This window comes from Sorex fumeus, unplaced genomic scaffold, assembly GCF_029834395.1.
Source record: "Sorex fumeus unplaced genomic scaffold, SorFum_2.1 ptg000026l, whole genome shotgun sequence".
In the NCBI taxonomy this organism is placed as follows: domain Eukaryota; kingdom Metazoa; phylum Chordata; class Mammalia; order Eulipotyphla; family Soricidae; genus Sorex; species Sorex fumeus.
Genome location: NW_026606083.1, coordinates 14,226,236 through 14,241,618, shown reverse-complemented (window position 1 = coordinate 14,241,618; position 15,383 = coordinate 14,226,236). Strand labels below are relative to the sequence as shown.

The following is a 15,383-nucleotide window of genomic DNA, read 5'->3' as shown; positions in this document are numbered from 1 at the left end:
GTATAGATATAGGAAGACAGTTAATATTATGCTTTGTAACTTAGGATTTAATTGACTTTGAATATTATTCACTCCCGGGCATCTGCTTTCTTGACTTAAGCCTCAGTTGCACTTAGTTCCTAGCTCCCCCAAAGCAGGATCCTGATGAGGAACTGAATGGACCCAGGGCAAGCTATGAGCCACCCTGACATCAAAGTGGGCCAGGCCAAAGTGCCACGATTCTTAACTGTAAGTTAAGAGCTTGATCATGGACAAATGCTGTCATGATCCAAAAGTAACGATGAGATTAGGGATAGGAACGACTAATCTGGTCTGAGAACTGTAGTCTGAGATCGAGATGACCCCAAGAAAGCAATTCTATAAGTTTAATGTATCTCTTACAACGGCCAGGATCCAGAGATTATCACAACAAGCTCCCGGGAGAGCACAAGGCAGAGTCTCCTACCCTGTGCCTGACTATCCTCGCCAGGGCCCAACAGCTGAAGACCTCCAGGCCCCAGCCAAGGCCTTACTGGGGCCACTCTCCACACACTTGGATAAGCCTCAGGCATAACAGAACTGGCAGAGGAACCCAGGTGTGTGGGACCCGGGGCTGAGATCTCCAAGCCTGCACGGTTTGGGACTGGACCTGTCAGTAGCTAGACAGTTACACCCTCCAACTGCCATGTAACCCCAACAACGGCCAGGATCCAGAGATTATCATAACAAGCACCCGGGAGCGCGCGGCCGCATTTGCGGCCGCGTGACTATTTATTTACTTTTCTCTAATTTTTCAGGGTACCTTAAATATCCAACCCACACGGCAGAGCCTGGCAAGCTATCCGTGGTCTATGCCAAATAGACCAAATTGATATGTCAAATCCAGTAATAAATGGATCTCATTTCCCTAACCCTGAATATGCAGAGTCGTGAAGGATATGAAGGATAGGCTGATAAAATACCAAAGCAGAAATAGGCTGCCAAAACACAGAAAAACAAAAATGATTGTCTGTACTTTTAATGCTCATACGCTGGCATCTGCTGCATCCATTGAAGACCTTATGGTACAAGCGCAAAAGATCAAGTACGACATCATTGGTCTGACCGAAATGAGAAGACATCAATCACATCATGCCGTTTTCGACACTGGAGAAGAACTGTTCCTTGGAACATGTGATAAAAGAGGCGTCGGTGGTGTTGGTATCCTTGTCAACACAAACTTAGTCACGAGCATTGATTCATTTGAATGCCTAACAACCCAAATCGGACGATTACACTTGAATAAATGTGGCTCACTACCAGCAGTTTCTATCTTTGTTGTCTCTGCACCAACATCCAGTTATGGTGAAAGAGAAACTGAGAAATTCTACATGGAGCTGGAGAAGTTCTATAAAGAAGATCACACCTTCTACAAGATCATTGTCGGTGATTTTAATGCCAAGATAGGACCAAGAAGATCAGTCGATGAACTCCACATCGGGACCCATGGCCTGGAATGGAACGAACAGGGTGACAGACTGTCTGAGTTCATCATGTCAACCAAAACCTTCCATGGTAACTCACAGTTCCAAAAGGCTGAATCTAAACGTTGGACATGGGAGTCTCCCGATGGATGGTTCCACAATGAAATAGACCACATCATATTCAATCAGCAGTTTTGCCTAACCGATGTTGCTGTTGTCCCAAAATTCCAAACGGGATCAGACCACCGTCTTCTTCGTGCTAAATTTTACCTCACAGAACGAGGAGAAAAGAATACAAGGTTTAAGAAGAAGAATCCCAGAACAACCACCAACTGGGAGCTCTTTGACTCTGTTGCGGCAACATGGGAAGATGCCGTCATTGACAACATTGATGAGGAATACGATCGAATGATTCAGCACCTCCATGATTGTGCAAGGAATGCCAAGAGAGAGATAACCACAAAAAACCGCCTTTCTTCGAACACTCTTGAACTTATTCGCCAACGTGGCTTGGCACATGCCTCAGGCAACCACAAGCGAACATCCGAACTGGCAAAACAGTGCAGAGAAGCCATCAAGGATGACCTCAAAAACAGGAGAGCAGCAGTACTGGTAGATGTGACAGAAGCTGGGAAAAGCATTCGTAATGCCCGCCTGTCCTTCACCAACTACAAAACCAAGATGACTGCCCTCCGACATCATGATGGATCTATCACATCTTCCAGAAGGGCAATGGAGAAGATTATTCATGACTTCTACTCAGATCTCTTTAATAGCCACGTCCACTTGCCCACATACCACATACCACATGATGAATATGTCGTTCCCAATGTTCTTCCTTCCGAAATCCAAAATGCCATCTCGTCGGTAAAGAAACAAAGAGCACTTGGCCCAGACAAGATCAGACCTGAACACCTGAAGAACTTACCATCAGTACTCATCAATACATTGGCTTGGCTCTTCACACGCTACCTGTCTGAATGCAAGGTTCCATCCCATTGGAAAACTAGCAGGACTGTACTACTATACAAGAAAGGAGACATCCACGACATTGGCAACTATCGCCCAATCTGCCTATTGTCTGTCATCTACAAACTATTCACTCGAGTCATCCTGAATAGGATTAGCAGAACACTAGATGAAGGACAACCATGTGAACAAGCTGGATTCTGAAAAGGATTCAGTACCATCGACCATATCCACACAATAACCAAGCTCATTGAGGTATTTCGGGAGTTCAAGATGCCGCTCTGTCTAACGTTCATTGATTTAAAGAAGGCCTTTGATTCTGTTGAGACGGAAGCGGTCATGGAAGCCCTAGCCAATCAGGGCGTACAAACTCAATACATCAGGATCCTTCGTGAGCTCTATTGCGGATTCACTACCAAGATCTCACCATTCTACAAAGAAGTAATCATCCATATCAAGAGAGGGGTTCGGCAGGGTGATACCATTTCACCAAAACTCTTCAGTGCCACTCTCGAGAACATCATGCAACGACTGGAATGGGAAAACATGGGAGTGAAGATAGATGGTTGGCAACTACACCACCTCTGCTTTGCTGATGACATCGTTCTAATAACACCAAATATCAACCAAACAGCACAAATGCTGAACGACTTTGACCGTGAATGTAGAAAGGTTGGACTACAGCTGAATCTTACGAAGACAATGTTTATGAGAAACAGCCTTGTTCCTGACGCTCCATTCATTCTCAATGGAACCACCATCTCCAAATGCAACAGTTATATATACCTAGGTCGAGAAATCAACATGATGAATGACCTGGCACCTGAGTTGCGCAGGAGGAAGAGAGCGGCTTGGAATGCCTTCAAGAGCATTGAAGAAATAACTAAAAGGACAAAGAACCTCCAGCTACGAGCACATCTCTTTGATTCCACTGTTCTTCCTGCATTAACATATGCCTCAGAGACCTGGACCCTACGAAAACGGGATGAGAACGCTATTCGGGTCTCTCAAAGAGGAATCGAAAGAACTATGCTTGGAAAATCACAATTCACTCAAATGAGAGATAGAAACCGGAATTCTGATCTTCGTCAACGCTCAAGAATCAGGGACGTTGTCTCATTTGCCAAGACATCAAAAATCAGATGGGCTGGCATGTAATGAGGTTTACAGACAACCGCTGGACTAGAGCCATTACTGATTGGATTCCACGGGACATCAAAAGATCACGTGGACGCCCACCTACAAGATGGTCAGACTTCTTCGTCAAGACCCTAAATGATCAGTTTGAGGCTCTGCATGTTCCTAGAACGAACAGATACCATTGGGCTACGCTAGCACACAACCGGGATGAATGGAGACGTTACTGGCACCCGCTCAAATAAATCGATGAATAACGGGGATTAAGTGATTAAGTGACTGTGTCCATACAAAATGATTAATATTATGTATGCTTATATGTTTGTTTGAGAAGGAGAAGAGAAACACACCCAGGGGATTCCGTTCTAGGGTGGGTTGACCGGCTAAATGAGAATCTGTCCTAGAAGCGGCTTTCCTGGAGGGAAAGAACTTTTACCCCTATTGATTGTGATCACACCTATGTGTAATTGTTACCCCAACCTCTCATACTAGGGGATATAACTAGATTGTAAGAGTGGGCTGGTGGGGGGGGGGACGCAGAGCGGAGACAGTAGTGAATGGAGAGAGGATTGGAATAAACCGCAACTGACACCAACCAGCCTGGCCCTCATTTCCTTCCACCTGCCCATCACCATCGACCTCTCTGGGGTGGGGAAATGGCCTGAGACTACTGAACGTAGGCGGTGGGAGAGATACACTGCTGCTGTCCTTTTGTGTTTACACAGGCTCTTATGAACAATACAGCTATAAGCACGGAAGTACAAATATTCCTTCAAATTAGTGTTTTCATATTTATATATATCTATGACTAATGCTGGATCATATGGGATTTCTGTTTTTACTTTTTAAGAAAACTGGAGGTTAGAATGATAGTAGAGTGGGTAGGGCTCTTCCTCATGGCCAACCCAGGTTTAATGTTGATCCCCAATATCCCATATGGTTCTCCAAGCACTATCAGGAGTAACTCCTGAGTGCAAAGCCAGGAGTAACCCCTGAGCACTGCCAGATGTGGCCCAAATACCAACGTAAATAAATACATTTTTTTAGAAGTTAAAAATAAAAGAAACCTCCATATTGTTTTCTGTCAAGGCTGTACTAATGTACATTTCCACCAACAGTGCATCTTTTTCTCCACACCCTCACCAACCTGACACCTCTCCTTTCTTTTTCTTAGACAGGGTCATTTTCATCAGTAAGAAACAGAAATGCATTTTGATATAGATGTGCATTTCCCCAGTAGTAGTGATGTTGGGCATTTTTCATGTGTCTGTAGTCTGTCTATATGCCTTCTTTGAAGAAGTATCTGTTTAGGTCTTTCCTGCAGTTTACTTTGAATTGCAATAATGATAAGAATGAACATGGATTGGTGGCTAAATAAGGCAAGATAATTTTAAAAGTTCATTGTAAAGTCCAGTTGGTAATTATTCACATGCTTGTTGTCCAGTTCCTTCAGCTTTCTCTTGAAAGCTGAAACTTTTATAATAAAATGACAAAAGTATAATTTAGAAAACAGTAGACAAATAGCACAAGATGACAATTTGGTTCTCGTGGTTAGCTTGAGATGATCTTTTCACAATGTAAATATATTTTAAATCATGAGTTATATACCTTTAAACAATTTTTGAGAAAATCTATATTTAATGATTCTTCTTTTCATTGGACTTCTCTTATTCTGAATGATTACCAATAGACATTTGTAGCACAGTTCTTAGTTGAGTTTCTGCATTTTATATTATAAAGTGGCTATAATTATTCTGATATTTTTCTCTTTTTTGACATAACATTGGTAGAAGGATTTCAAAAATTTCAAACTTGACTTCTTAGATTTCAAACTTAAACTCATTAATTCTTTTTAAATGAGAGGATCCCTACCTTGAGTTTAAGTCAGCTAACATTTCTTGCTATTTTATCTTGTTAACTCAAGCACACCACCATCCCACACCAGTTAGCATGGAACATAGTACAAATGTTATTTTGGTGAATTATTTGTTTTCTTTCTGAAAGTCAATATGGCAACATTTTCTTTTGCGTTTTCATGGAACTCTCTATTTTTTACTATGTAAACTTATTCCTTAGCTCACTTGGACTATTTTTCTTTTTCAGAGCAAAGCTTGCTTCCTGTTGTGATGCTGTTCATAACTTCATTGTCTCTCAAAGTAACACTCCAGTTGGGACTAACATGAGTTTCGAGGTGGAAAGTAAATTTGAATTCCTAATTAAACAGAGCATTTTTGACATGTTTCCAAAGGTGAGTTAGATTTAAGGTGGTTTAATTTTGCTACCATTATGGATGAATTTTCTTCCACTTTGCATCATAAGTATGGGGTGGAGGAGTTGGGGGATGATTAAAAGACCCTACTGTTACCATCCAATAAGACACTTTTTATGGATTGTTTTCAAAAAGCATCTGGAGTGCAGGGAAGTTCTAGGGGGTGTCATTTTTTTCCTTCAATGATAAGCCTCCCCAATATTGATCTTCATGATCAATGTTCAAAATGATCTTCAAAATGGTCTTCACGATTTATCTTTAAAAAGATGAAGTGCTTAGTCTTTCTAAACAATAATCATGGAGTTTAGGGTGAGAACCATAATGATATGGAAGAAATAAGGCGGGAGAGATCAGGTAAAGAAGACCTTTGATTGGTTCCTTATTTACATATACTATTTAATTGGTCATCATAAAAGGCCTATTTGCATAGGGTATCTGCCACCTAATTGGTTAGTCCCACAAACCTGTAGTTACTTAAGCAGATGCCAGACAGCAAGGGGTGGGAATTTGTAACCTATATAAACTCAGGTCCGGGTATGGGGAGGCTGCTTTGGATGTGGAGGTTGCTTTGGATCGACACTTCTTACTGCTGCTGCAGCAGAGCAGAGCATTGCCTTGAAGAGTCAACCCACAAAATTGTACCTATGTGAGCTATAACACGAGATGAATATAACTAACACTGGAGGCATCTGTTTGATCATCCTAATATTCTTACTTGCCATCAAAAAGAACTTGAAGTTAAATTCCTACAATAATAAGCCACCTGAAAGAAGTTTCTTAGAGTTTTCATTTAGCCTGACTAAATCAGTTTCCTCACAGAGAAATATAGGTTTACATGACTAATTTGGGGGAAGTAAATATTTGAGAATTTATGGCAAATCAACAGAAGCTAAAAGAGAAGGATTTGGGTCTGTTCTGTTCACTGGTGTATTCCAGATTTCTACCACGTTCTCTAGGACCTGTAGGCACTCATCATATACTGATAAATGAATATGGTATCACTACAAGGAAAATCTTGTCCCTTAATGTGACTCTCAACTTGGGGGAAAATTTTGTTGTGAAAAGCACTCAAACACACACTCTAAGGCATCGCCTCATGATTTGAATAAAAGCAGTTAGGTCATGTATGATCATCAAAACTGGGATCCCTGTATTTATGCTTCAGAAAATGTGATTCCTACAATTAATTCCCTTTCTCTGAACCTTTGGCTCCTTTCGAATAATTTATTGCTGGTCATGTAACTGTTTTGTATTATAATTCAAAGTGGGAAAAATATGTTGGGAAGGAATGAGAAATAAATAGAAAATGATAGTAGAAACACAATGCAAATTTTCTGGAAGGAAAAGTAGCTAAAAAGATAGCTCATAAAGCATTCTAAAAAATGACCCCCTGCTGCATTGAAATCACCAATAATTGAAAAGATAATAACTAAGGAATATTGATGTTCCCTGTCAGATAAGCCTTGGAAAGTTCTGCAGTGCCCACTCTTACACCAGGCATTTTTTTGCTAGTATTTTCCTTGCTTCAGATAGCAGAACAGAAAAGCAATGGGGTATTTTGCCTCTAATGGGCACCCTGAAAGAAAAGAACTGAGGCTTGTTAATTTTATCTGTGATTAAGAGAGAGTCAAAATTTGTATTGATTTCAACAGACTGGGGAGGAAATCCTCAAGTCCATACAGTAACTGTGGCAAAGGCAGGCTACTCTGCTGTGTCGCTTCAGTATTTCCTCCCCTTGGACCCATCTCCACTAGAGAGGACCTTCCCCCTTCCCCCCTGCCCACACACACTGGATCTGCTCAGATCTGCTCTGGTCTTAAGGCTCTTCAGTCTCTTCTGAGGCACAAGCAAAGTCTAATAGACTCTTTTGCTTAAATGTTGGCAAGTCACTTCCCCAAAACACTTTGCCAAGTTACTTTGAAAGAAAAAAAATCACAATATCAGCTTTCAGCCTGAGTGATCTACAAGCAGGAAGGTGAGTGGTGCGGTGCGAATCTCCATTTCCTTAGCAGGTTGGTGCTAGGAAACCTTGAAATCTGCTCTTTATTCCATTTCTTCTTGAACCTGGGAGTCCAGGGCAGAGGGAGGATTTTCTCGGTTGATCAAGAAATCAGAGAAAAACATTCCTTCTTCTGAGCGCTGAATTGGAGCTAGGTGTCTCCCACTGATTAGCCCAGGGTATGATAAAGAGCACATTAGCATTCTAGCCTATCTCTAAAATGCACACTTGAATGTGGCACTGTTGACACACTGTCTGAAGACATCCTGAGCTAGAAATGCTGTGACTGAAGAAAGCCCGAGAGATCTGGAAAGCGTTCTTTCAGGAGTGAGTGACTTTGCCAAGTGCCTGCAGATAGAGGAAGAAGGTATGAACTTGAGTGTTTTCTCCATGGAAGTTGAGGCAGACCTGCATCCCAGGCTAGTGGCTGGGACTTTGGAGCAGACAGCCTATGTTCGAACCCACATCTGGACTCCCAGATAGGCCTGTCTCCATTCCCATCTGCACACTTCTCATGTGAGTTATGGTCTGGAGAAGCTGTGCATTTGTTCCTCTTGAAGCATCAACCCTGTGTGATGTTTAGAGATAAATCTAGAAGTGCTGCAGCTGAGTTCTCTTTGCTCATTATGCATCTCCCAGGTGCAGTAGCAGGACCCTCTGGCAGGCAGTTTGGGACAGGGGTCTGGGGGGCTTGGGAGTGAGAGGAGGCTTCCCAGAACCTTAGGGCTGATAAACATGCTGTGGAGAGTGCTCCCTGATTGATATTAGCTGCCAATATTCGTGCTGTAAATATCTTCCACTGTGGCCAATTTTATTTGTTTATTTATTTATTTATTTATTTTTCACAAAACTGTTCATGATTGGATTTCAGTCATTCAGTAAACACCCAGCCCTCGACCAGTGTACATGTCCCAGCACCAGTGTCCCCAGGTTCCCTCCCATCATCCCCCACCCCTCCACCTGTGTCTATGGCAGCCACTTTTCATCTCTCTCTTTCCCTCCTTTTGGGCACTGTGGTTTGCAATATTGTTACTGAAAGATTATCCAGAATATCCCTTACCTACTTTTAACACTCAGCTCTTTTCCACCGTGATCATTCCCAGCTGTTATTATCATAGTGGTCTCTTTTCTATCTTACCTACCCTCAGCCCCCTACACACTTGTGGTTAGTTCCAACCATTAACCAATCTTCCTAACTCCTGTTTTCCCTGGCCATGAATAGAGTCTTCTGATATATATATATCGCACAGTGGGTAGGGCGTTTGCCTTGCATGCAACCAACCCAGGATCGATTCCTCCATCCCTCTTGGAGACCCCGGCAAGCTACCGAGTGAACCCCACCCGCATGGCAGAGCCTGGCAAGCTCCCATGGCGAATTTGATATGCCAAAAATAGTAATAAGTCTCACAATGGAGACATTACTGGTACCCGCATGAGCAAATCTATGAACAATGGGGTGATAGTGATATATATATATATATATATATATATTTATAAACTACAAATGAATGCAGTTATTCTCTATCTGTCCCTTTCCTTCTGATTCATTTCATGCACTGTGGCCAATTTTCATTGACTAAGGGTTTGACAATAATTCAGTCTTTAGTTCTGGATCAGTCACCAGTTGGCAGACAAGCTGGTGCAAAGGTGGTTTTGCCTATGTTAGGGGGTTGACCCCGTGAGGGCCATTGGGCCTCCAGACACAGAAAAGTCGCCTCTTGCAGTCCAGCTGTTAGATCTGTGGTGAGAGATAGGAGACGAACAACAGTGTATTCTCTCTCTGCCCCTGAGGTCTTGTACCCAAACTTTGGGGACAGACGAGGAAAGTGGGGAACCCCACAGTGCTGTCTGAGCTGGTGCTTTCACTGCTTCTCACAACGCCTATGTTCCTCCAGGCCAAGAAAGAGGAAAAGTGAACTCTGAATCAAAAGTTACGGTTCCCATGGTGGGAGGAGGCGCATCTTTGCATTGTCTTTTTTTAAAAAAAATTTATTTAATGGCTTTGGGGCTACACCTGGTGGTTCTCCAGGATTTACTTCTGACTCTGTGCTCAGGAGTCACCCCTGGCAGTATTCAGGGGACCATATGGGATGCCGGGAATCGAACCTGGGTCAGCCACATGCAAGGCAAACACCCTTCCTGCTGAAACACCCTTCCTGCTGACCCCCCCACATCTTTGTACTTTCTGACTCCAAAGAATTGGGACTTTTCACTGGGACACAGGTAGCACCTGAGTAAGGAAAAGAGACGATTTCGGGCCCAACCACCAAGCCTCAATCAGGTTCCCAGGCCCAAGTCTCGTTCCCATGCCCAAGTCTCGTTCCCATGCCCAAGTCACCTTTTCAGTCAGGTAGGGTCTCTCACAGTAAGGGCTACTCACATCTAAGAAAGGATTTATAAACCAGGACAAAAGAAATCCCTGGGCCTTTGACTCTTTGCACCAAAAGCCAACTTGCCACTTTTTGCAAGCATCCTCTAAACTTGCCCTTATCTACTTTTCCAGAAAGCAATCAGCGAATTCTGTCACAAACCCACATATCATTCCTCATCCCCAACATTTTGGGGGAGGCAAGTTGGAAAATCTGAGGAAATATAAAAGACACAGACCTTGGAAATGAATTTTAAAGATGCCGTTGGTGGAGTTTGTGGGCCTCCTCAGAGCCCTGTGGCTGGTCATTTGAGGAGATGCGTGGCATAAATCTCTCCCCACCACTGAGCCTGGAGGCGAACTGTTTAAGACCCACAGGAAACTTGTGCTAAATTAGCTATTAATTTTATGCCCATGAATAAAGGATTTAATGTTACTTTCTAATTGCTTTATTTTCTCTCTTTTGCTGAAAATGTGCCGGTGTGTCGGAAAGGCACTACGTGGGACTTTGCCTGTCTCGTTTTATAATTTATTAAACTGCGTGACATAAATGCGTTAGGTTGCTTGTTCTGGCCAGAAACATTTTGTGTCATTATCTTACCTTGCATAGGATGTGCTGTGTATTTCTCTTCAGAGCAAGGAAACCAGTGTCTGGGAATTTTTATTCTAAGTCTTTCTGCTTCCTTTTCTTTTCTTAGTTTGAACAGTCATTTAACCGCCTGCATTAAGCTGATGACAGTCGTGGCTCTAAAAATAAAGACTTTTTCATGGCGATTTCCTTTTTTTCCTGACAGTCGCAGCCCGTCATAGACTACCCGTACAATCAGTGTGCTGTGGTTGGAAACGCGGGGATTCTGAATCAGTCTCTCTGCGGCGCAGAAATTGATAAGTCGGATTTCGTGTTTCGGTAAGAACGGTCAAGGTGCTGGCCTGGGCACGCGTAGTACAGTGAGTGAATACACGGACTCACACGTGCCAGAAGAGTGCTTTGTCTCTGAGCTACATCCCTGGCCCAAGCTGATCACTTTTTAAGCCAGTGATCAATTGGATATTTTATTTATTTTATTTTATTTTATTTTATTTATTTATTTATTTGGGCAACTCCAGGAATCAACTGTGGGCTCTGTGCTCTGTAACACACCCCCAGCCCCACATGGATATTTCAAAGGGAAGGTATAAAGATGTCAGTTCTGGCCTTAGAGATGTGTCGTTAAATACAGTTATTGTTTAATTATTCATGATCAGGATCACCCTGTTGTTCCTCCATCGCCTCGAGCAGGCCCCAGTAGCGTCTCTTTCGTCCTAGCCCTGAGATTTTTTTTTTAAAGTGCCATATTCAAGGCTCTTTCAGGGTTAGGAAAACGAGACCCATCATTGTTACTGGTATTTGGCATATTGGGTATGCCACGGGGAGTTTGCCAGACTCTGTTTAATTATTAATTAAAATGCGAATGATCTTGGTAGATTATCAGGCAGTGTTAACTGGACCACAGGTTTCTCACACTGTCGCAATAGCTTTAAACTGTGCTGGGGTCACTTTCTATTCAGAAACTTGGGGTGAGATTACAGTGGAAGTGGGTCAGCTCTGCAGGACTTGTCAGAACCTTGTTGGATTCTTCCTTCCCCTGCGTGTTTGTTTGTTTGTTTGTTTGTTTGTTTTTTACAGCCTGTATCAAGAAATTTTAGTTCTCACTTCAAACTTAGGGCAATGCTAAGAGAAATCATACCCCACATTGTTTATTTAGTCCTTTGGCTGGAAATTAAAAAAAAAACGTTTAAAAAGTTGTGTGCAGTTTATAAATTCTGGTCTTTTACAATCAACTCCATACCAGCTAGCCTGAAAAAAAAATCTAAGCAAAAGTGGCTTCTGTGTGTGCTTTCCTAAGAAGTCAAGCTACAGAGCTTCTCCACTTTGACAATGTGCTGGGAATAAAGTGACTTATTCATTTGAGGATAGAATTCAGTTGAAATGCACCTTTAGAAAAAAAGCAAGTTGAAATCCGTTTCTTTCGATTTTAGGAGCACTGATTACATCCACAGAGGAGCTTCTTTGATCCTTATCGATTTCATTCTGCCCTTTATGGCAAATAAAAAAGAAACACAGTTTTGAATGAGTAGCACACTTCTCTTAAATTTCATCTTAAATTGTATGCTGAAGGTAATAACAGAAGGACAGACCCAACAGTCCAACAATTATTGAATGTGTTCCTCATGATTTATTTAAAATGGTCAATACCTGAATGATTTAGCCATTTTGTTAAAGTACTCAGTCCAAAAAGGCCATAATGATGATAAATAATTCTTCCTGTAATCGACTTTTTATGGACTTAAAATTCCCAAAACATCTGTGGTGAGTATTATGCGTACATCCAGTTTCCTTAGGGCAGATATAGGAAATAGAACAAATTTAGCCTTAAAAAAGCAAAATAGATCTCAACAGCTACTTCTTTGGTAAAATCAACATAAATGCATATGTTTCTATACCCAACATTTGCTGCTGCCAGGCATTTTTTGATACTGGAAATCCTTTTGATGTTATCCTTCCTAGCTTAAGGTTTACATGAAGATTAGATATAGCTGATGTCATTAACATTTATTTCACAATTAAGCTTGTGATTATTTGGACTGTGCACGTGAGTAGTTTATAAAATAGTTGTCAACTTTTTTTTTACTTCCAAGACTGTAAGAAACAAAAAATGGTGATGAATGGCTTTCCATAATGTTGTTTATATACAACACTCAACATTTTCCCCTAGGTGTTTCTTATGGTTATATTTTGGAAATAATCTTTGATTTTTTAAAAGAACATGGGAATGACCTAGAAAGTATTTTTATTATGGGCAGCCCAGTAATGAGGTTCTTTCTATGGCCTATGATACTATGTGTAAACTTATTTTTTAACAAGTATTTGAAAGTAGTTTTTCTTCCAAATTTCAGGTGCAACCTCCCTCCCATCACAGGAAGTGTCAGTAAAGATGTTGGCAGTAAAACCAATCTTGTGACGATCAATCCCAGTATCATAAAGCTGAAGTAAGTACCTCATACTTACATTATGCAACTGCTTAACAACAATTCCTCCCCTCCTACTGTTTAACAAGTTTCTTAATCTGAGCAGCAGTCTGGTTGCGGACACTGGCTTATGCTAGAACTGACTTTTTGGGAAATAAGGTAAGACTGTTTTTGAAATTTTTCACTTTTTTCAAGGCGGAAGTTCATTATATGTATGATCAGCTGAGAGTTCCACATCGAGTGAGAATTTACTTAGTTTCTCATCTATTTTTTTAATCTATTTTTTAAATTAAGGCATATGATTTATAAAATTTTTCATTATCAAGTTCTAGGCATACAATGTTTAACACTAATAGTTCCTCCTCATTTTTAATAATAGTGAAATTAATTAAAATTTTTTATCATTTTAGTAATGCTCTTTTTTTCTTAGTAGCATGTAGCCTATTAAAAAACTTAAAGAGACTGAACTGTAGGAGAACCGGTAAAATTGCATTTTCACCTTGGATAGTTTATTGCTAAAATGTAATTTCCACTTTCTCTTTTCACACTGTAACTAATACAAAATTTTGGTTGGGAAAGAAAAATCCCATACTTTTCTTCCATTGTTTTCTTCAAGTGACTAATAATTATCATCAGTGGACTCTGCCTCTTCAATAGTTCTCTTATCTTTTACAGAACTATAAAATATTTGTCATCCCAAAGCTTATTTTCTACATACGCATAGTTATGCTTGTATGTTTATTTACTGGGGCATTATTTAGATTGACTATATAAAATTACCATAATACATGGAGGAAATTTAAAATTGATGTTTGTTTATAATATATGTTTTCCAAAGGGGATTTACTTGATAATAACATGGGTACAAAAGGTGAGCAAAGCAAATTATAATTGCTTATGGGCCAGAGGGCTAGGACAAAGGGGTGTTGTACTTACTTTCCTAGATGAGACCCTCCAGCTCAATGCCTGCCTTTCATGCTCTCCAGCAGCATTGCCTGTACCCCTAGTGGCTCTCAGTATAAAACTGGAAACCCCTCCAGTTCCCCTCACAGACCCCTGCTAATAAATAAGTGCATATCAAATGTATGAGTGCCCTATGTTTGGCAAAACATTTCATCATAAATGTGTAAAGTATTTCATCGTGGAAAAGCAACCTTAGGAAAAAATGACTGAGTTGGAAAATAAAATAATAGAAATATGTGTCTAGTTGGTGTATTGCCTAGCAGAGCAGTAGAAATGAAAGCCTCAGCCACCAAGACAGAGAAGTGAAGCCCCAGCCCTTGATGTTGGCTGAGGCTCCCCTGGAGAGCTGTCCCTGATATGCCCTTTGCCTCTGTTACCAGTGGTGTCCCTGCTAAATTCATGCTACAACCTACCCTGCAGCTTTCATGACCATAGTCATTATTATGATTCTTTTTAAAAATTTGACAGATATGGGAACTTAAAGGAAAAGAGAGAATTATTTCTGCAGGACATTGCCAGCTACGGAGATGCATTTCTTCTTCTGCCCGCCTTCTCCTTCAGGGCGAACACCGGTTCCTCTTTTAGAGTGTATGAAACTGTGAAGTTGTTCAAAGCAAGATCAAAGGTGGTTTTTTTCCATCCCAAATACCTGAAAAACCTTGCCCTTTTCTGGAGAACTAAAGGTGTGATGGAATACCGCCTGTCTTCTGGCTTGATGATCACCAGCGTGGCCATAGAACTGTGTGAGAATGTGAAACTCTATGGGTTTTGGCCCTTCTCGAAGACTGTGGAGGACATCCCTGTCAGCCATCACTACTACGACAACAATTTACCTAAACGCGGCTTCCACGAGATGCCCAGAGAATACAGCCATATCCTCCAGCTTCACCTGAAAGGAATCCTCAAATTACAATTTAGCAAGTGTGAGATTGCCTAAGCCAAGTGTTTTAAGATAGAATGACTCTGGTTGCCATATCATCAGTGAATAACTGTTCTGAAACAGAGATCATTATAGAGGACAGTCAGGAGAGCCATGGAACCTGGTCTCACCAGCTCTGGGCACTGAGTTTGTACCCTCAGCAATGCATTTGGTTAATCTTAAGTATCTTTACCTCTAAACTAGGGACCATGACATCTAACCCATGTTACATGAGTGAAATGAAAGCATCTATGAAAAATCTTGATGAAATATATGGCATGAGGTAAGGACTTGGTGAATATTTCCAT

General features: G+C 41.2%; 1 protein-coding gene across 2 annotated transcripts in view; it reads left to right on the top strand.

The window, feature by feature from the left end:
• ST8SIA6 (ST8 alpha-N-acetyl-neuraminide alpha-2,8-sialyltransferase 6) overlaps positions 1-15,143 on the top strand; it is a 130,093-nt gene extending 114,950 nt beyond the window's left edge. For both annotated transcript variants that reach the window (XM_056114632.1, XM_056114631.1), the window contains exons 5-8: positions 5,652-5,796; positions 10,979-11,091; positions 13,122-13,214; positions 14,625-15,143. In XM_056114632.1, coding sequence (XP_055970607.1) covers positions 5,652-5,796; positions 10,979-11,091; positions 13,122-13,214; positions 14,625-15,093 — 820 coding nt within the window. In that variant the 3' untranslated portion in view covers positions 15,094-15,143. The remainder of the gene's footprint in view (positions 1-5,651; positions 5,797-10,978; positions 11,092-13,121; positions 13,215-14,624) is intronic.
• The last annotated feature ends 240 nt before the right edge of the window (positions 15,144-15,383 follow it).